Source organism: Oreochromis niloticus, linkage group LG11, assembly GCF_001858045.2.
Source record: "Oreochromis niloticus isolate F11D_XX linkage group LG11, O_niloticus_UMD_NMBU, whole genome shotgun sequence".
In the NCBI taxonomy this organism is placed as follows: domain Eukaryota; kingdom Metazoa; phylum Chordata; class Actinopteri; order Cichliformes; family Cichlidae; genus Oreochromis; species Oreochromis niloticus.
The window spans coordinates 35,472,058-35,494,313 of NC_031976.2; the positions used below are offsets into that span (position 1 = coordinate 35,472,058).

At 46.3% G+C, this 22,256-nt stretch overlaps 1 protein-coding gene across 2 annotated transcripts; it reads right to left on the minus strand.

Moving 5' to 3' along the window:
- Positions 1-15,033: 15,033 nt before the first annotated feature.
- Positions 15,034-20,392, minus strand: LOC102079497 (putative C-type lectin domain family 20 member A). Of its 2 annotated transcripts, none has more exons than XM_019355544.2 (6): positions 18,986-20,392; positions 18,650-18,703; positions 17,567-17,926; positions 17,152-17,481; positions 16,984-17,081; positions 15,034-15,591 (listed from the first exon to the last, which is right to left on the minus strand). In XM_019355544.2, exons 2-6 carry the CDS (start codon positions 18,684-18,686, stop codon positions 15,454-15,456), a joined length of 963 nt encoding a protein of 320 aa, XP_019211089.1. In that variant the 5' UTR covers positions 18,687-18,703; positions 18,986-20,392; the 3' UTR covers positions 15,034-15,453. The 2 variants fall into 2 exon arrangements, with proteins under 2 accessions (XP_019211089.1, XP_019211088.1); XM_019355543.2 differs by having other exon boundaries at positions 18,650-18,741.
- Positions 20,393-22,256: the final 1,864 nt, after the last annotated feature.

Below are 22,256 nucleotides of genomic sequence, written 5' to 3' on the forward strand. Positions count from 1 at the left end.
AGCCATTTTGAAGAGGTGAGTGCTGTCTTGCAGGGAGAGACAAAAATGGCGGACAGCTCGGCCAGCGGCCAGAGGCGTTACAAACCACTGAAGGATCAGGTGGAACAGTTGAAAAAGGCCATACGGATGGCCTGTCCGGTACATCTAAAGAGCAGAAAAGGAATGTCAAGCCATGGAAGCTGAGGTATGCAAACTTTTCAATCCCAACAGAAAGGGCCAGATGATAGGTGTCCCTGGACCTTGTGCTTAAAACTGAAGGGAAAGGTGTGAAACAAAATTGAAAGTTTACAGAGGAATGTGGAGGCCGTTCAGTCAACAGGAAACAAAAAAGGAATGAAGGCCCTGAAGGCAATGCATGGAAATTGCTGTAAGTGGATGATGATGTGCAATGCAGTGCCATCCTGGATGAAGGAGCAAGTGGAAAAGACGGAATCTGCAAGGAGGTGGATCAGAAGATAAAGGAACAGAGGACATGGTGAGTATAATGAAACTTTGCGTCAGTTGCAGGAAGACAACAAAAGATGGAGGATCAGATGACAAAACTCACCTCAAAGGAGGAAGAAGCAAACAGCCACCACACACCAAAATATACCCGTGGATCCCACAACTGCCCAGTGCCCCGCCTCAGGCTCTTGAGTTGAAGCCCCGCCACCTTACGTGATGCCTATGATGACTTTGATGGAGGACGAGTACGTGGCCCAGATGGACAACTGGCATTGTGCTTGGGGGAATCGCAGATGTCAAATACACAGCACATCACAACCACCCAACAGGAGAGCCAATGACAGGGGGACAACCACCCCAGAGGAGCAGGGACACTGATAGCCTCAGCTGCAGGTGGGTCTCGACCTCGCCACCGATGACGTGACCGTGCAGGACTCAGGAAGATTGGAGCCACGGAGAGCCTCACAGCGAGGCTCCACTCACACCTCCACATGAGGATATGGGATCACCAGACGACGTGGTCAGGAGGCCATCATTTGTTGATTTGCCAACCCCAAAAAGGGAAGGACAGCTCCAGACAGGTAAGTCACTTCCTGTGAGGAAGACCGTGGGAAGGAGAAGTACAGGGGTTCATGCATGGGACAGAGACGCCATACTAGCGGTTTGGCACACTGACCTTGGTGAAGCAGAAAGCTTGAGGGGGCTCGCTGAGGAAGAATCACAGCCCGCAGGAGTTCATCAGAGAAGAGGACTCAGAACAGGAAGACATCATAGAAGGCGCTGCCTCCGACCCAGGCACCAGTATCAAACTGCGTAGCAGGAGAGTGAGCAGAGATTCAGGCACAAGAAGGAATCCAGTGGCAGGGACAACGCCAATCCGTGTTTGACGTCCAAGGGCTTGGAACAACCAAGAAGGCAAGGGAGTGAAGTTCAGGGATGAGCCACAACCACAAGTTTGAATTTGCCACTGATATGGGCCAAAACACGAACCAATCTATCGCGCATACAAGGTAAGAGACTGGACGCATTGGTCAACAACTACACCCATCAAGAGGGGGAGCAGATGGCTGAGGAAACTGAACATGTTGACAGAAGGAGAGGAGATTGCCATTGGAGACTTCCGGGATCGCTGGAGTGTATGCTTGGGTGTGGCTGGCTGACGTGAGAAATCGCCGGAACAACCCATCACGCCAACGACGTGCCATATCGTGACGTGCAGAGTGACCTAGCGGACGCAGTTCGTGAGAAGTACCCGACCCCAAACACTGGAGCCATTCCTAAATAATTTGGGATCCACACACACACCTAGTGAGTTTTTAGCAAGAGCAAAGGAGCAGTGGATGTCAGAAACGGGAATACACCCCGGAAGGGAAGGAGAAGTCGGGCGTGGTTCCGTGCTGCGGTCCTTGCAGGGCTGCCCAACAAGTGAGAACTGATCTGGAAAAGATCCAGACTTTGCCGTTGCAGACTCCACCAATGGGAGCGGCATGTCACGCACAGATTGATGCTGGAGCAGGATGACGTGAACAAACAGAGAAGAGTTGGAGGAAGCGCAGGCGTGGCTGGTGAAGTTGCAGCTGGCGGAAGCAAAAATAAAGCAGGCGAGAAAAAGAAGAGGTCAAGGAAGCCACAAAGAAAATAATGGTGGTAAAGCCCCAGCCTGATCCCGTGCCTGAATGGCCAGATTTGGATCCCAACGTCTACCCTGATGACCGCTGGCCGTCAATGCACCAAGGCAGCGACAACCGCGGGGAATTGGGGAGCTGTTAGACCGTTCAGAGGCGTGGTGGATCCGCACGGGGAGGACAAGGGCTCGTGCTACGGGGAATCCCGGTAACATGTCTTGGAATGTTGCTACAGATGTGGAGCTGACGGGCATTGGGCTCGGAATTGTCCTGGACCGGCCCAGAACACCCAGCAGCGTGACTACCGAACCAGGCACGCGGAGCTCTCAGAGGAAGAGGCACTACAGAGGCGGACATCAAGCCCCAACCCAGGTGCAGCACCAGTCGCTCAGTATCCAGTGGCTGACTGGAACTGGGGGAGGAGCATACTGACGGGGCCCTGAAAAACCGACAGCGTGGGGATGGCAGATCCCATGCTGTCAATGACCGTGGAAGGAACACCATTGACCTTCCTGGTGGACACTGGAGCAACTTACTCAACACTGAGAACCACACCAAACAGTGCAACACTCTCCAGCCACACTGTGACAGTGGTTGGTTTTTCCGGGGTCCCGATGACTCTGCCACTAACTGATCCAGCCCTGACAAAGCTGGGAAAACAAACTTTGAAGCACCAATATGTGGTGTCACCACAAGTGCCTGTAATCTCATGGGCAGGGATCTGCTCGTGAAGCTGGGAGCCACTATCATGTGTTCTGCAGATGGGCTTACTGTCAGTCTTCCAGGAGGAAAAGAGTTCCCGTGCCTGGGGACATTTTCAAGAACCAGTATCTGGTCCAGACTCTGAACAAGCTACAGCCGACATATACTGGGGAAGGCTAGTAGAAGACGGCATTCTCAGACATATCAGCTGTGGAAACCCTGGATAATGGCCTGGCCGTCTACACCCCGCCGCGCGATCCATACCACGTCACTCTTTTTTATGATAGGGACGACGATGACACGTACCGAGAAGCTTTCAATCTGACCTTGAAGGTCAAATTTGGACGTGCGTAGCCACAACATCTATGTTGGCCGGAAGGAGTAGCAGCGGCTGTGAAATTGACGGACGAACAACTGCCTTGGTACGAGATGGATCAGATTCAGCTCCTCATGTCACATTGGCGGTCCACGTAGGTCATCAGGCTAGAGAAATGGGACCGATGGTCAAGCGGGCGCTGGATAACGCTTGGTGGCAAGTACTCAGATTCCAAATGTATGGTATGCGCCAAATGCAAACGTACCGAATCACCTGTCTGTCTAATGATGCAGTGGTTCTGGAACATCAGGAAATCTCAAGAACACACGGCAGGGAAAGAACGGACCATCCTGATGCAGTCGCCGCGCTTTCACAACTACCTGACACTCTGTGGTCGACGGGGCCCACTGACGTCGGCCTCGCTACCTGTTCACCTGTCTTGTTCCAGCTGAAGTCTGAGGCGCCAATTAATAGACCACAATACAGACACAAACCAGAGGCTGAGGAAGGAATTGCAGAAACCATTCAAGGGCTGCTGGAAGTAGGCGTGCTTGAGCCTTCACAGTCATTTTGGAACACACCTATTTTGCCAGTGGAAAAACACGGGACAGGAAAGTACAGGATGGCACATGACCTCAGGGCCATTAATGCCATACTGCGCACTGACACTGTGCCTGTGCCAACCCATACACGGCGTTAACCGCCATTTCATGGGACCAAAGTGGTTTACATGTATTGATCTTGCTAATGCTTTCTTTTGTCTCCCTGTACATGAGTCACTTAGGGACATTTTTTCATTTACATACAGAGGCCAACAGTACAGATACACACGCCTGCCACAAGGCTTCGCCTTGTCCCCAGGTATCTTCAATCAGGTGCTGAAGGATGCCCTGTCACCATGCCACCTGCCTGAAGGTTGTACACTAATACAGTATGTAGATGATCTTCTCATTGCAGCCCCGTCAGCATCGGCCTGTACAGCAGCTTCGCTCGTGGTCCTGAACCGATTGGCAGAATGTGGGTTCAAAGTAAGCAAGGAAAAACTGCAGTTGGTCCGACCGGAAGTAACATTTCTGGGCCGAGTCATCGCACACAGGTCAGTGGGTTTGATGAACACACACAGAGACCAGATTCTGACACACCCACAACCAAGAACTGTGAAAGAGCTCCTTTCCTTCCTGGGTTTGACAGGGTACAGCAGACAGTTCATTCCTAACTATGCAGGCAAAACGGCCCCTTTAAGGGACCTGATAAAAAAGGTGGGCGTTCGAAACCTTAAGGCTGAATTGCCCTGGACACCACCCACAGAAACAGCATTCATTTCACTGAAGCAGGATCTGTCAAGAGCCACAGACCTTGCTACACCTAACTATGACGAACCATTTTACCTAGATGTTTCTGAAACACATGGGATTGTAAATGGGGTGTTGTTTCAGAAAAAAGGAGGAGGCAGAGATGTGCTTATGTATGTCAGCATAAGACTAAATCCACAGAGGCCAGGCATCCCACATGCACACAACACGCAGCTGGGTAGCAAAAATCATCCAGAAAACAGCACATGTAGTGAGAGAACATCCACTTAAAGTGCTCACCACACACAGTGTAGTAGCCTACGTGAATTCACAAGCCTTCACCATGACACCACTGACACAGCAGAGGTTGAGCAAAGTCCTAGACGCTCCAAACTTGACATTCACACATGAGGGAATTAACATGGCAGACTTGATGGGGTCAGGGGAACCACACGACTGTGCCAAAAAAGCTGAAGCTGAAGAGAAAGTCAGAGAAGACCTGAAAGCGGAGCCCATCCCCGGAGCCGAGGACTGGTTCACAGACGGCTGCTGTCACCGGGATGAAGAAGGACTGAAAGCAGGCTACGCTGTGGTCTGCAGAAGAGGAAACCAGTATGAGGTGAAAGAAGCTGGAAGAATCGAGGGTCAACAGTCAGCACAGAGAGCTGAAGTAATAGCCCTGACTCGAGCCCTCAGACTGGCTAAGGACATGAGGGTGAACATTTACACTGATTCAGCTTATGCTTTTGGGGCAGCTCACGTGGAACTTGCCCAATGGAAGAGAGCAGGTTTCAGAACGGCAACCAATGCCCCAATAAGCCATAAGAAGGAAATGGAGGAACTGGAAGAAGCTCTGAATGACCCAGACGAGGTGAGTATCATAAAATGCAAAGCACACTCTCAAGAAAACACAATGGTGGCCAAAGGGAACCAGAAAGCAGATGAAGCTGCAAAAGAAGCTGCCGGCTACAAAGGACGAAGGCAGATGGTGGCAGTTATCGCTGAAGAAGAGTCAGACACGGACATGTTGGAAGAAACCAGAAAAGCCCAGGAAGAGGCCACCCCAGAGGAAAAGGAGGTGTGGCAGGCCCGAGGAGCCCGGAAGAAGGAGGTCTATGGAGAGGACCCCACGGGCGACCGGTTCTGACAGCTAAACTGGCTGAAAGAAGGTAAGGGAAGCGCATGGGCTTGGTCATGTAGGAGTGACACAGATGGAGAGAACTTGTGTCACTGGTGGCACCCTCACTTGAGAGACATGATAAAAGAAAAAGCCAGAACGTGTCTGATTTGTGGGGCACACAATCCAAAACCAGCGGTGAAGCCAGAACCAGGTAAGTTTCTCATGCCAGAGAGACCGGGAGAAGAGATTGTGATTGATTTCACCGACATGGTAGATCCAGGTCCGGGAGGGACCAGGTATTTGTTGGTATGTGTGGATGCTCTGACCGGCTGGCCAGAGGCATGGGCGACAAAGAGAGAGGATGCAAAAAGTGTGATTAAATGTCTGATTAACCACTACATTCCAAGGCATGGGTTTCCTAAGAGAATTAGATCAGATAACGGCACCCATTTTAGAAATCAGGATTTAGCAGAGGTGGAGAGAATGTTGGGGGTTCAGCATAAGTTTGGGACAGTGTATCATCCACAGTCCCAGGGGAAAGTAGAAAGAATGAATCTAAATTTGAAGAACAAGTTAGCTAAGATCTGCGCGCAGACAGGGTTGAACTGGGTTGCGGCCCTGCCAATTGCTTTGATGACCATAAGATGCTCTGTTAACCAATCAACAGGTTTCACGCCCTACGAGCTGCTGACAGGAAGGCAGTTTCCGGCGCCCTGGACAGTGGTCCCGGAGGAGCAGCCCAGAAAAAGTAACAGGTCCCATGCTGAATATTTTAATGAGTTGAAAGCTCTTGTGTCCAGTTTCACAACACAGGTTACCTCTGGAGGACCCACAGCAGAAAAGGAGGTCCCAGATGCAAAAGCAGTGTGGCTGAAAGTCATCAAGAGAAAGTGGAAGGAACCGCGCTGGACCGGTCCGTACGAGGTGACGGCCAGGACGACCACAGCGGTTCGGCTGAAAGGGAAAGGCGACACCTGGTTCCATTGGACGCAGTGCGCTGCAGCAGACGAGAGCTTGGTGGAGAAGAACTCAGCTTCACCAGACACGGGTGGTGAAAATCAGAGGCAGAATAAATCCTCTCACCTGTGCAACGGGCCGACCAGTAGTCCACCTGGAAGGCCGAAGCAAGAAGAACAGCCCAGGAGGAGATCGCCACGTCAACACAAAGGAGTGGTAACAAATTAAGGAGAAAGAAAGGAGCACTAGTTTATGCTAAAAGTACAAATTTCACACCATACAATGCACCCACACGAATCAGAGACACGTAATGGGACACGTGAAGAGAAGAAATTGGTAAAAATGCTTCTCACAACCACATGCTTGCTAGGTCAGATAGTATTAGTTCTGGCCGTGTGTTTTCTTGTGTATTTTTTGCAGACCGCCCTAGGGAACCTGTCCGAGCACGGCGGCCAGTCCAGCCCACCACCAACTGAGAAACTGGATACTGAGATGTGGCCATTGAAAAGACCAAAGCGTGAGGTCTCGGGTAAGAGGGATGGGTGTCTCAGCGCATTTAATGGCATAGAACTGAACTACGTCAAAGGGTCCACAAGCTCATACACGTTTGATTTGTGTGGAGTGATTAATTGTAAAGGAGCAAACAGCAGCTGGAGGGGATATGATGTGTGGGTTTGTAGTCATCCTGATATTTGTACCCGGGGAGGGAACCCTCACTCCACCCGGGGAATCCGCCCTGTTCTGGCGTCATACACGGCAGGGCAGTGGTGCATTCCTGGGTGGGGCAATGTGGTAGCATGGACAGGAGTAGGGTGGCAGCCACATGTCCCTGAAGGATTGAAAGGAATAGCAATTCAGAGGGATTTCTCTGCTTCCCAGAACCCTATCACTCTTTCTCTGGGACCTTGGAACTCTCTGCCCAGGTCAGGTAGTCCGGGAGGCGTGTTCTACCTGGTGATAGGGGTAGATGTGTCAGGGACAGACCCGACAGGGGTGATCAGAGTGAATCTAGTCAACCCAAAGCCCAAACCGGTCATAAAAACTCCTGTCACAAATAGTACAGGGAATTGGGGAAACGAGTCGTTAACTGTTGCACGTGAAGAGCAAAAGAGACGAGTCCTGATGGTGGATTACACTAGGCTGAAGCCTCAGGATTTGATTGAACGCGCCACTGGTTTCAGTGACAGTAACCTATGGCTGGACTGGGTGGCGCAAAATGCTAAAGAACAACAGGTATCTAACTGTGTTGCTTGTGCTTCAGCTAGGCCGCGGTTGTTTACAGAACCCGCACCACTGTATCCAGAGGACAAGTGGGGCTATGACTGCATGCTGCGACTGACAAGGGAGGCGGTGAGTACTGGCAACTGTACAATCTTGGCCAGTCTTTTTCCACCGATAGACAAGCAGACACAGGTAGGACCATTCATAAGTAAAAAAGATAACTACACGTGCTTTAAGTTTTCTACAAATAGGATGAGATACAATCTGGGAGAGATCGATCCTAGCTGGTGCTCCGTGACACTCACAGGGAGGACCACTAACAATAGGACTGACCCCAGCACCTTAATTGGAAATTGGGCCAGAAGTGGGTTATATTATTATTGTGGGCAGAAAACTCTTTTGGTTCGTGTTCCAATGGGAAGTGTCGGGACATGCGCTATGGTGAGATTGGGAGCTCCACTGATTCTAATAGGTAACAAAGTAAAAGCCATACCACAAAGAAATACACGCACATTGGCAGCTAGACGCAAGAGACACATTCTGAGGAAGAGAGGGACCCAGGGGACTCACGCATACGACCCCAGAATGGACTCACCTACCTGGATTGACTCAATAGGAGTGCCCAGGGGAGTCCCAAATGAGTATAAATTAGTGGATCAAATAGCCGCTGGTTTTGAAAACTTGCCAATAATCTCTGCTCTTTTCCCAGTGACCCCAAACAAGAATGTGGATAGAATAAACTATGTTCATTATAATGTGCTGAGACTCTCAAACCTAACCAGAGACGCCATGGAGGGATTAGTGGAGCAATTGGGCCCGACCTCATTGATGGGGGTCCAAAATAGGATGGCCCTGGACATGTTGTTGGCAGAAAGAGGAGGGGTCTGTGCCATGTTCGGCGATCAGTGCTGCACCTTCATCCCCAACAACACTGCCCCAGATGGCTCAGTAACCCGAGCACTGGAGGGCCTTAGAACCCTGTCCAGGACCATGCATGAAGACTCAGGGATTGAGAATCCCCTTGAGGGCTGGATGACATCCGTGTTCGGGCAGTGGAAGGGGTTTGTGATTTCTGCAATGCTTTCTATTGCTGTCTTTCTAGGGATTTTGGTCACCTGTGGGTGCTGCCTCATTCCTTGTGTCAGAAGATTGTTGGAAAAGGTAATCACGAGGGCAGTGGACCCTGGGGAAGTGACCCCGGTGTCCATGATGCCATTGATAGACATGGAAGCAGCTGAGGAGACCGAGGAGTGATACAGCACCCGGTATGGTGACCTCTTGTGGTCAAGAGGTCAAAAGGAGGAATTGTGGAATTAAAAGAAATTGTTTTACTGCTACAATATATCTTATAGCATTAGCATTGCATTAATAACATCACATATAGCTTTAAGATAGTAGGGAGACATTTAACACACTGACACCATATTAACCTTTATTACAGGTGCAGTTATAACCATTTCTTTTGTTGTTATATCTTTATACACAATGCATATTTGTGCTTGTTTAGAGTTGATGTTCCATCCAAAAGGTTTTAAGCTTCACTGGTGAGAGTGTCCAGATGATACATGTTGGAGGGAGATGAGAACATAGTAGGTTAATTGCATACATGCTTACAACACACATATATATCACATATAACCTAGACACAGATCTGAGGAGAGGCCTGAATGTATTTAGCAAACCTGTAGCACTAGACTCTGCTTAACAACAGGTGACAAGAAGAAGAAGACCAGCCCATGGCGACCCAGAGGCCAAAGACCATCGCCTTATTTGCCAGAAAGAGGAACCTCTGTGTTTGCATGTATTTCTTAGAATAGATTATTGTCTGTACAAGTTGCAAATAATGTTCTTAGGAAGCAAATTATGTGCTTGTAAACGCATGAGGGGGCGTTATAATACCCTGACAGTATAAAAGCATTCTGAAATGTATTTTGGGTGAAGATCCTTGCTGATGTGTGCAGTAATCATCTTCCCGCGCGTGTGCAAATAAATCATTGTTTTGACCATCCTTCTGGACTGTCTTGGTTTTGTACTCTTCACTCAATTTTGGACCCGTAACACCAGCCACTCACTATGTGTTAACAGACCTCTCTGCATTGAATCATATCTGTTATTAATCTCTGTCTCTCTTCCACAGCATGTCTTTATCCTGTTTTCCTTCTCTCACCCCAACCAGTCGCAGCAGATGGCCCCGCCCCTCCCTGAGCCTGGTTCTGCCGGAGGTTTCTTCCTGTTAAAAGGGAGTTTTTCCTTCCCACTGTCGCCAAAGTGCTTGCTCATAGGGGGTCATATGATATGATTGTTGGGGTTTTCTCTGTATTTATTATTGTGCGATCTATTGTACAATATAAAGCGCCTTGAGGCGACTTTTGTTGTGATTTGGCGCTATATAAATAAAATTGAATTGAATTGAATTGAGTCACTTGGGTATTGAAAGCTGCAGACGCAGAGCGAGAGAAGTACTGGAATGTCACAGAGAATCACTGAGATGGTGAGCTGCTGTGATGTGTGCAGTACTCACCAGAAACGACAGACCAAAGAGCCACTACATCCACATAGTGTTCCAGAAAGACCCTGGTAGAAGATAGCTGTGGACCTATTCACCTTTGACCAGCAGGAATACCTCCTCTTAGTGGATTACTATTCCAAGTTCACTGAGGTTGAGTGGCTGAAGTCAGACACAAGAACTGCAACGGTCATCTTAAGTCACAATTTGCCAGACACAGAATTCCTGAAACAGTGATTTCAGACAACGGACCACAGTTCAGTTCCCATGAATTCCAAGACTTTGCAAAAGAGTGGGAGTTTTGTCACAACACTACGAGCCCCCACCATGCACAGTCAAACGGAATGGCAGAGAGAGGAGTACAAACAGTGAAACTCTTGTTCAAAAAGGCAAAAGCCGAGGGGAATGACCTGTATCTGTCATTAATGAATCTGAGGAGTACACCGTTGGAGGACATTGGAGCGTCACCAGCCCAGCTGCTAATGGGTCGACGCATAAGGACAAGACTTCCAGCAACATCGCAAAGATTGAAACCCCACATGGTCACTAAGACAGTGCAGCAGTTGTTGGAATCAAGACAACAGAAACAGAGAGAATACTTTAACCAAGGAACCAGAGCACTTCAGCAACTGCAGGTTGGTGACACTGTCAGAATGTGGCAACAGGGTGTGTGGAATCCAGCCCAGGTGACAGGTTTATCTGAACATCCAAGATCTTATGTTGTTCAGATGCCTGATGGACAGACATATAGAAGGAACAGGAAGTTTCTAAGGCAGTCAAGGGACAATCAAAACGTGACACAGCAAAATGAGTGTGATAAAACACAGGGACAATGTGAGATGGACATGCAAAGTAAAAATGTCACTCCCACAGAGTTTCCAAGTTCCCCACCCAAAACAGCGAGTGGACATATTGTTTCCAAGCCCAGAAGGCTTATTGAGGAATAAAATGAACATTATGTTTTGAGTATATGTTTTGACCTAAAAAAAACAAAAAACATGGGAAGAAAAACAAATATGTTCACTAGAGAGAAATGTGAGTATGCCAAGAAGCATTTTTTTCTCTCTCTTTCTTTTTTTTTTCACTGCTCATGGGCCTTGGGTCGTGTTGTGAGTTACTTTGCTGTTTGCCCCTGTTGTTAAAAAAAAAGAAAAAGGGGGGGGGGGGGGGGGTCATGATATGCGTGAACAGTTGTTTTTTAAGGTGCAGTTCATGTGGAAGCCACAGGAGGGTGGTGTTGTGCGTATAATAAAAAGTGGTGGCAAAACCTAAAAGACGGTGTCATGTCTACTCCCTGAATCAATATCGTAACACCGTCACTTACCTACTTTTCCGGGATCAGGCAGATTTCTGCAGCCTCTTTCACAACAGAGGGCCGCTCGGTCTGATCTCATTCAGCTGTTTTACACTTTCTGCTTCGGCCCGAGGGAAAGCAAAGCCAAACGGCTCAAACCGAGCCCCTCACACTGTCAGGGTTCCTGGGTCGGTGACCCAGTGTTTTCAGTTCTGTTCATGTTCAGTTTAGTTTGCCACACTAATGTTCCCACTTCCTGTTTTTTCCCATGTCAGCTTGTGTCATTAGTGAGATCATGTTCAGCCCTGTACTCACCCGTTTCCAATCATTGTCATCGTTCCACCTGTGTATTTAAGCTCCTCGGTTTCACCAGTTCTTTGTCGTGTCATTGATGTTAATGTCGTCTCTCCGCATGTATGTTCAGATCAGTCAGTCAGCCAGCCATTCAGTTCTTCAGTTCTTCAGTCAGTCAGTTGTCCACCCAGTCAGCCATTTCAGTTCATGTTCTGTTCATCCAACCTACCTACAATAAACCCCATTATCCTGCACCGTGAGTCCAGCGTTTGGGTCATCTCTTCCTCGCCTCCACACACGACACTCCTGACACACACTGCAGGGACCTCTTTATGTTTCGTCATAATTTAAAGATTACTGCCCAAATTTTTGTGATCCTGCCCAATCTTAATCAGTTTTGGGCCTGAAGGAAACTGTGGATGTTGTGTTTTTGTCAGGGGTACACATAAGTGGTCCGCAAGTGCGCGTTCGCTGTCAAAATAAAAGACACGCACCAGATAAGAAGTTGCAACACGCGTTTGCGTACATATAAAATGCACTGTTTTTGTCCGCTAGAGTGAGATTTTCACGGCATATTCTGCACCACATCTCTGTGCGTTCATCATTTGTTTGAAGCCAGCTCACCTCCTGCAACCACTTTTCCGAGAATACGCGCTTCTTTTGCGGTTTGGACTCCTTCTGACATTTCTTTGGAGGTGGAGGAACACCAAAGTAATTGCTCAAAGGAGCTTCTTCGACATCTTTAAGAGTTCTAAACAAATGTCTGTCCTCCTCCAGAAAATCTTATGTACGCAAACGCGCATTGCAACTTCTTATCTGGTGCGTGTCTTTCATTTTGACAGCGAATGCGCACCTGTGGACCACTTATGTGCACCCCTGGTTATTGTAGAGCAGGGGTCAGCAACCTTTAACACCCAAAGAGCCACTTGGACCCGGTTTCCACGCAAAAGAAAACACTGGGAGCCGCAAATACTTTTTGACATCTAAAATGAAGATAACACTGTATATATTGGTGTTTTTTTTTTACCTTTATGCTTTGTGTGAACAACTAAAGTAAGTAAGTAAAGTTTATTAAGCGCTTTTCACAGACAGGCAGTCACAAAGCGCTGTACACAAATATTAAAATAAACAATACAATCAATAGACATTATACACAATGTAAAAGATCAAATGTAAATAATGTAAAAAATATAAAGTACGTAGATCAACAAAAGGTTTGTTTGAACAAAAAAGTTTTTAACTGCTTTTTAAAAGAATCCACAGAGAAACTAAGGTGTGCTGCGTATGTAATCCATGAAGTGCTACAGAGAAAATTAAATTTTATTTATGTTATTAACACATTTTGAACTCTTACAGAAATATAACAAAAGCAAAGACACCCAGCTGAACTAAAATGATCCATGTAGCAAACAAAAACTGTTGTCAGCCGCCACCCTTATATCTCCTTTGGGCTGTTGGAGCCTTGACCTAACTTTTTAAAAATAATTGGGAAAAAAAGCTCTATGCTGCTAAAACAAAATAGAAATTTGCAAAATTCTGCCTAAATGTATTTTACCTGGTTAATGTGTGTGGCGGGGCGTGGTCTGCAGTGCCGCTGCAGGGGAGTCGGACGCACCTGAGCGGCACCTGCAATCACGCCTCGCCGCCTTAAAGCCTGTGCTCTCTCTGCTGTTGTGTTGTTGTGCTGTGAGCTGAAAAGCTACAGCCGGCTGTATGCGTACAGCAACCGTGTGTGAAAAGTGCTCAATAAAGAGATGCTGAAAAGCGTGTTCATGCAAACATCATCGCGTCTGCCGTGATATGTTTACAATGGAAGTTCTGCTCCTGAACTTATGCGCGCAGGGTCTGCAAATCGGGGCTGTACGAAGTCACTTTCATCTTTACGCAGGACTGTAAGCTGTCATCTGTGAGGCGTGAGCGGTGTTTGTCTTTAACATAGTTCACGGTGGAGAACAGCTGCTGGCAGCTCGCCGGCTTCCGCGAGTGTGAAGCTTATTTTGAGCGATGAAAAATAATAAAATAATTTTATTTTTATATTTCATTACCACAATAATCTTCCAATTTAGAACTACAAGTTAAAAAAAGAACTAAACACAAATAAAATACACTTCAGCTAAATACTTTATTTTCCCTAACCACGCGGAGCCGCACTATAAGGACTAAAGAGCCGCAGGTTGCCGACCACTGTTGTAGTCTACCTAACACTATAAATGAAATGTGAAGGCTTGGCCAGCAGATGGCGCAACACCTGGTTTTAAACTCCTTGAAGTGTGACTGTGGAGGTGAAGGGTTGGACTTTTGAATGGTCAGTCACACATTTTCATCAACGATGAAGTCCTGAAGTGAAACTCGATCATTACCACTCGGACTTTTTCCACTGTTAGCATCTCTGAATAAAATCAGGTGATCTGTCACTTCCTGGTGGGCAGACTAAACCGACCAACAGCCAAACTTCCAAACTTTGGCAAAGCTTTCCTCAGCCCATCATTTACGTTACTTTACTTGAAGTAATAAAAAAAAGAAAAATATCTAAAACAATACAATTATTGAAAACACATGATCATTATGAAAAGGAAAAATAAAGACATGCGTCTGTAAACACATCAGCCATGTCCATGTCAGGGCAGCTCAGTCTGCAGTTTGTCTTAAACGACTGCTGAAAACTCATTTTATAGATTAGCTTGAATCTGTTTCCTGTTGTTTTTGGCTTTTGTTCCTCTAATGTGTGTGTGTGTAAGTGTGTGTGCAGCAGTGAATGCACCGCTGTGTGGACAGGTACTCTGGTCTTAATGTGGAGTTTTATCAGACTGTGAAACACTTTGTGTTTTAAAACAGAAAATATTTGATCTGAATTTATTTTGAAAATGACCGTCACACAGCTGTCTCGTCGCTTTCACAGATTTTTCTGTGAACAGATGAGCAGCAGAAGTTTTCAGCATTTTACATTCAGATGTTTCATAAACTGTTGGATTGTCTGTCTGGGATTTCATAGCCAGTCATGTGACTGCTGTCCTGCCAATCAGCTTCACTGTATGTGAGACGTCTTATTTTTTAGCATTAAACTTCATGTTGTCTCAGCCTTTATGATGTGTGTTACTGGCATCAAATTCAAAATAAGAGCATAAAAATGAAGCAACTGAAAGTTGTGACAGGGACAATAAAATATGAATAGACTTTATTGAATAGAGTTTACAATGAAGATGGATGCAGAGCCATCACTGTAGTTTACAGAGTCAAACATCAGCAGAGACATTTCTGAGACTTTTACAGAAAAATGTATATTTAATATCATAATAGAGAGCATAAATGCCCCATTCACTGACATATACGGCATATCTACTGTTATATTGCTGGGTGCTCATTTGAAATATGATGTATGAAGTCAAAAAGCTCAGACATCAGGCTGCTCTGAACACTCAGGTTCACTTTGTTCTCCGCTTGAACTTTCATATGTAGAGACAGGATATCATGAACATTTATATCTGAGACACAGAAGAAACAAAGAGGCATAAAACAGCTCATCAGACACTCTGTGATCTGAGCTTAGGATAAAGAAGGATTATTTCCAACTGTCAGTCATGCAAAGCTACGCTGTTACAGTCCAGCACTCTGAGTACAGAGACGGAAATAAGTTGAATTACACAGAAGATCATCTGAGGAACATCAGCCAATAACGTTCAGACTAAACCGACCCACAGTCTTCCTCCTCACTGTCACCGGCTGTCTCCTCCTCTCTGTGGAAAATCTTCCCATCAGGCTGCGTCCTCCACCTCAGCTTCACCTCCTCTCTGATCCCTTGCTCCACCAGCTTCTCCCTCACCTGAAACACAGTTTTCACACATTAACAGAAGCTCCTCATTAATCAGCCGTTGTTTCCGTAGTGAGCAGAAAACGTTGTTCCTGCTGTTTCTGGGGGAAATGAACTAAATGAACTGGCTGGGGATGAAACTGAAGTTTGGAATTAGGCCTCATTGCCTGTCATTGGTTCACTCCATTAAACGAGCCCCGTATCTCTGCAGCTGTGTGCTGTCATGTGTCCCTGAACCTGCACAGACTCACTGCTCTTGTAGAGATTAAAAGGATATTTTGCTGCTATTTCTGCTGCTATTTTTTATGATCAGTATTATCATTCCATTAATTATTAATATTGATAGTGCATTCAGATGTTTAAACATATTGGCACCCAATTAGTCTTTATTACAGGTCCAGCAAGAACCACTTTAAACTGTTGAGTTGAATCTATAATTTTAAAGGCTTTTGAATGTTTTTATATTCTTACACTGGAGTCTTCAGTGGGTGAGAAACTGAGCTGCAGCGACAGGAAATATACTCTGTGCCAAAATGAGACAGGAAACACTTCTGCAAGGCTTGCAGAAGTGAAACTGAAAGCAGTCTGAGTGCAAGTATGTTGAGCAGGTTATTTTAATCTTTGATTAAGCTTTGATTAAGCTTTGATTATGCTTTAAATAGTTGTATTAGATTGAAACATTTGTTTTATATATTTTACATATAAGGCAAGATCAGTACACACAGGATGGCCTTAGCCTGGTGGCTTAAGCTGAGGTCAATTAAGGTGCAGCGTGAGGATCACACATGTACAGACATATACACATACACATACACACAGTTTCAGTTGTGTACATGCTGGCCTTCTGTCTGGTGGAAAGGTTACAAGGTCTAGCTGGGGAGCTGAGGGGTGAAATAAAGGGCAGCAGAAGCTGACATATACATACACACATATTAGGTAGACTCATTTATATAGGTAAGAGTTTAATCATGTTTTGCTATAACTGCAAAGTTGGGGTGCGTACGTGTTAGTCTGTTCCAGGAAGTACACCAGATGTCCCAGAGATAAGCGACAGCGAAGACGAGCTGGGGGAAGCACCTGGGGTCGAGCTGAAGACGATGTTATTTTTTAAAACTGTGTTCAAAGTTAACTGAACGGTTGTGGTTTTGGAGTGACGTATGCTGTATTGAGACTGCCAACCCTATAAAGTCTTTGTTCTGACTATTGTAAGATAGTTCAACACTGAATCTGCGCAGTGTTTTGGACTCACACATGTGTATTCATTAAAATGCCGTCTAATTGCACGCGGCCGGATCTGTGGTTATTTTTGGATTCCCCTCAATATTTTGAACCTTAACACTCTCTATCATTTCACAGTAGTTATAGCGCTCTGTTCCTTGTATAGGGGCACGTGTGACCTCTGACCTGCTGCAGGATGGATTCTTGCACTGTGGGGTCGTTCAGGTCTGCAGATCCCGCCCTCAGCTGAACCTTCACTGACCTCGAGGCTGAAGGTTTGACATCTGCAGAGAAAGAAAAGGCCGATGAGCCCAGGAGGACCAGACTGTGCAGAAACACAGAGGACAGACTCACCTCTGGAGCAGAGGAAGGGGCGTTGGTCACCACAGTTATGACTGTTGAAGGAGCCCGTTGATCCGACTATTGTGGCACAGTTTACACTGTTATCAGGCTGCCCGGGCCCCCACGGCAGGTTGGAGGCTGTGCTCGAGTTGGACCACATCCAGGTTCTGTACAGTCCAATCCAGGCATCAAAAACAAGTTTCATCATCATCATAGAAGCGACCTGGGTGTTGTCCTGCGAGTCATTGATGGTGCTCAGGTCTGTGTACGTCTGTCTGCAGTAAGACTGAGCATCAGACCAGGTCATTGACTTCTTCACCTGGATGTGTTTGTTAGTTGCAGCTGAAACAAACGATCAGACGGATTCAAACCTGCAGCTAAAATGTTCAGTTTGTCAAACCCTGGTACCAAAGTCTGAAACACTCACCGTCATAGCAAACAAAGTAATAAGTAGCTGAGCACGGTCTTGTGGACCATGATCCAAATGCAGACATTGTAACACACTCATCAGTCCCTGGCTGTCCCGGGAACCAGAAATTAAACCAGGATGACTGAACTGGACCAGTTTGAGACCATTTCCAGTCGCTCTTGAAGAGTCCAATCCACGCCTCTGTGCTCCCCGCCCTTTTCTGGGCTTCCTGGATGAGAGCTGAGCTGTTAACGATGGCGAGGTCGATGTACTCATCTCTGCAGTATTGCTGAGCATCGTTCCAGGACTTCTGCAGGTCAACCAGGTGGAGCTGTCTGACTAACTGATCAGACTGAAGATGGCAGACCATCACGTAACCTGAGAGGACACGAGTCAGTCAGCGCGGTCACAGACTCACCTCAGCTCGACTATTTTAGTCATCAGGAGAATAAATTCTTTACATACTACCACAACGCAAATGTTCTGTTGACATCTTTAAAGACATCTTAATATATGTGTCCTTCAAAGGATGTGTAACTCGTGTAGTGGTTAAAATGTGTTTTACAATGCCTGTGGACACCTACACACTGGTTTCCTGCTCCAGGGCAAAACTCTCACATCAGGTTAAAAAGCTGCTTTAACAGTGTTAAGTTTGTTTTTCACTCTGGCCTTATTGCACATGTATTTGGATGATTTTTCCTCCTCAGTGTGCAGAATGAAGGAAAACAACGTGTTAGTGGTCGAGGCTCAACAACACGTGCACACGGACGTGGTCAAAGCAGTCAGGATCTTTTTCAGCGAGCTGACGGGTTTGCAGCGTTTCAGGCTTTCAGTCAGATTTCTACACAGAAAATAAAATCAAGACGTGTTTTTCTCAGCAGTGCACACAAACAGAGCCACGTTCATGCACTCTCTCTTCCCTCCTTACATGACAAAGATCTTTGGAGATTGTACGAGTGTTTCTGTGACTGCTTGAAGCTCGTTTACAGACACCTTTAAAATAATCCCTATGGAGCAGTTCAGTTTGTGCTTTCTTTGATTTTCTGACATCAAAAGTTTTATTCAAACTATAAATGAGGCGACTGAGATGAGTTTACAGACCTGAGAGCAGCAGCAGGATCAGTCCACACCTCTTCATGACTGAGAGCTGAAAAACTGTGAAGACGTCCTCATGAATCTCATCTGCAGCTGCTCTGTCATTATTAATCATAACACTTAAAGCAGCATCAACACAGAGGCAGATGTGTCTGTCACTCACTCCATTTCTATCCTAATCTAATCATTCAAACAAAACTATCAAACATATTTAACATTTGAAACGTTCAACTTTAAAAAATGCTGTCTTCATTCAATTATCATCATTTTGTTTATTAGAATACCAGATAATGAATGTGTGAGATTATCAAATACACCAAATCAAACATATGCATAACATACCCGACACGATGAGACGTCTGTTCAGCTGTGACACAGTCAGAACTCTTCATCTGATATAAATGTCATCCTCGCTCCTCCTCCCACGTCTATCAGAGACTTTGTAAAAGTGGTTTTAGAAAGCAGCCCAGTGTTCATTACAGTGCATTTGATTAAAGATGCTCAGAGTCATTTAACTGAAGATGACTTATTCAAAGTTATTACAGATGCAAACAGACTGACGTCTGGCAGAACGGGCTGTGAACTGGAGCTAAACGAGGTCACAGGCGTCGAACCATGAAACTAGGACTGAGGTTAAACGCAGTAAACGGGCCGTTCGGTTTCAGGCTTCAGTCTCTGTGAGTGGAAGAACATGCTTCTCCTCCTGACTGGAGGTCAGCCTGTCTGCTGCATCATCAGCAAAGATGGACGCACTTGGAAATGTTTGTGTCTTCATTTGAATCCAAAGCCGAGGTTTGCGGGTTTGCTTGCTGTGCATGTGTTTGCATGGATACAGCGCTGATTCTCTGCCCGACCACTTCAGTCTTATTTGAATAATGTTGTCATTATTATAATTGGGACAAAAGAGCGTTCAAGCTCGACTCCTCCAAACAAATCAGTGATGATGAAGACACAACCTGACACATTTCACATGTCAGTTCCAAAAATAGAGAACAAATAGTTTTTATTTTGTTCCTTGTTTGTTTGGCTTCAGCCTGTTTTTTAATGATATTACAGTTTTAGTGCATCTCCTCTAAAAGGGAAAAACTTGCTTTGAGAGTCTCACACAGCACCACTTCCAAAGATGGAGGCTCAGTCAAATACAAATAAAATGCACTGATTTTAAAGTATTAAAAAGACTTCATGAAACAACGTATCAAAGTCTAAAACTGTGTTTGGTAGCACTGATGGATCTTCTGCTGGAGAAAAGAATCCAGCTTTTGTTTTTGACCAGAGTTGCAACCAGAGACATGGACGCAGGAAGTTTAGCTTGAAGAAGAGGAAGAAAATGAATGAATGGCTGGATGTACAGATGGATGGAAACACAGTAAACACAGTTCTGTTCACAGGAACAGGCCCACTCAGGGACACAGGTAAGTGCTTCTTCTGGAGCTCAGTGTGAGGCAGATGTCAGAGAGCTGATTATCACCACTGATGCAAGAAGGATCTGGGAGAGAGTGTCGGCTGGAGGTGGTCCCTGTGTACAGAGGTGGGAAGAGCTGACAGAAGACAGGTGTGTCAGCTGAAGTGAAGGAAACCAGCAGACCAGCAGGTGGAGCCAAAGGTGAATCTGGCCAACAGGAGAGAGAGGAAGAGAAAGGAGAAGTCAGACCTGCCCTGGATCATGAAAAAAGTGCAGTTTGAGCACCGTGGGTCATTTTAGTCATCAGCCACAGGCTAAGCTGCTGGTTTACTGACACTGAACAAAGATCTGGTTTCCAGGAATTACTGAGTTTGATCCTTTATTTCTACAAGTCACGCTCAGTCAGTTTAAACGAGCTAATAAGCTGCAGTGGTAGCATATCAGACTTAGAATCAGAATACTTTATTAATACCAGAGGAAATAATGTGGTCACAGTTGCTCCAATAAAATCAATAAATTCAGTAAAAAGGGACTAGATGTTACAGTCCCTGACAATGCATTGCTTTAGATGGAGAGACCCTTGAGGGATGGCTATTATGAGGAAAGGCAGCCCAGATACTTTGCCAGCAGCACACATCATTGTGTGTCTCAACTTTCTGTGTTTTACCCAGGCTAATCTGCCATTTTCCTTCCTTGGTTAGGTTTAGGGATTAGAGATGTGATCTAGATTATCATTTTAAAATGTGGAACACATCGTCAGTAGTGGACCTTGGATTCATCAGGTGTTTCGGCCATTATCACTAGACATCCTCATCCAAGGAGGCCCTACCAGGGTTGATCAGGCCCTGGAGTGTGTCACTGGTTTATGTTAACTCGTTATTTCTCTTCTTCTTTCTTCTGTTTAATTTCCTACAGTTTATTTTCTATCTATTCACTGCAACTGAGAAATAATACTTACCTCTTTAGCATTTATGGAGCCTAACTTCTTCAAAGGGATAGAAAAGGTGATAGAGAGAAGTAAGACAAAAGAGACAAGATAGGAGAGAGCAGAGAGGAGAGCCGGAAGGGGGGCGCCCGATCTGGCTTCCCACACCTCCCCGCCGGATAGGGCTGTATGCTCTACCTCCCCACTGCCTCCCAGAAAAGGGAAGAAGAGCAGAGGGAAGAAGAGCAGAATATTTCTTTTCTCTCGCGGTTAGCTGACTGCCTTAGCTGCCAAAGTGATGTCAGTCCTTTTTAGCCATAGCCAGTGACTGGTCCTCTCAGCAGTGTTAGCTAGTTCTCTTATAGCCTGCCGTTGTGCCTGTCCTCTGATCCCAATCTCTCTAAGCAGCTTTGCTGTTGTACTGGCAACAAAGCCCCTGCACCCCACTTCCACCAGGCGCATCTTGATCTTCCAGCCTCTGTCCTCTGCCTCAGCTCCCATGTTGGCATACCGCAGCTTCTTACACTCAAATGCTTCCTCCCATGGTACCGTCAGCTCAATGACGTACGCAAGTTTTTGGGAGTTAGACCAAAGGACGAGGTCTGGTTGCAGAGTAGTTGTTATGATCTCTGTGGGAAAAATTAGCCTCTGATCCAAGTCCACCTGCATCTGCCAATCCCTGGCGGCCTTCAGCGGGCACAGGTCTGGGGTTGAGGGGCTTGTCCTCGGCTTGTCTCCTTCCCGGACAAATGTTGATGAAAACTGACGCTCCTCTTGGTTCATGAAAGGTTGAGCGTTGATGGATTTTCTTTTGCACTCAACTTTCTCGGCTAGACACCTGAGGACCTGGTTGTGTCTCCATGTGTATCTGCCCTGAGTAAGGCTAGTCCTACAACCAACCAAGATGTGCTTGAGTGTGGCTGAGACTGTACACAGGGGGGAGGGTGGGTTCTTTCCAAACCACAGCTGCAGATTTATTGGGGAAGGCAGCACATCGTATGTCGCTCGGATGATGAAAATTAGTCTATTAGACTCCATGCTCCAGATTTCACTCCATGACAGTTTCCTCTTTTCCACACTCTCCCAATTCACCCAGCGACCCTGTTTGGCCAGCGCTACGGCTCTCGCATGTCTGACTGTTTCCTCCTGTCGACGCACCTCCTCCACCACCATTTTTTGACGTTCGGTTACAGATGCCTGTTGCCACCAAGGTGTTACTGCTCCAAGACCAAATCCTCCTCTGCCCTGTTGGACGTGACCCACCACGTCACGATGCCAAAGAGCGG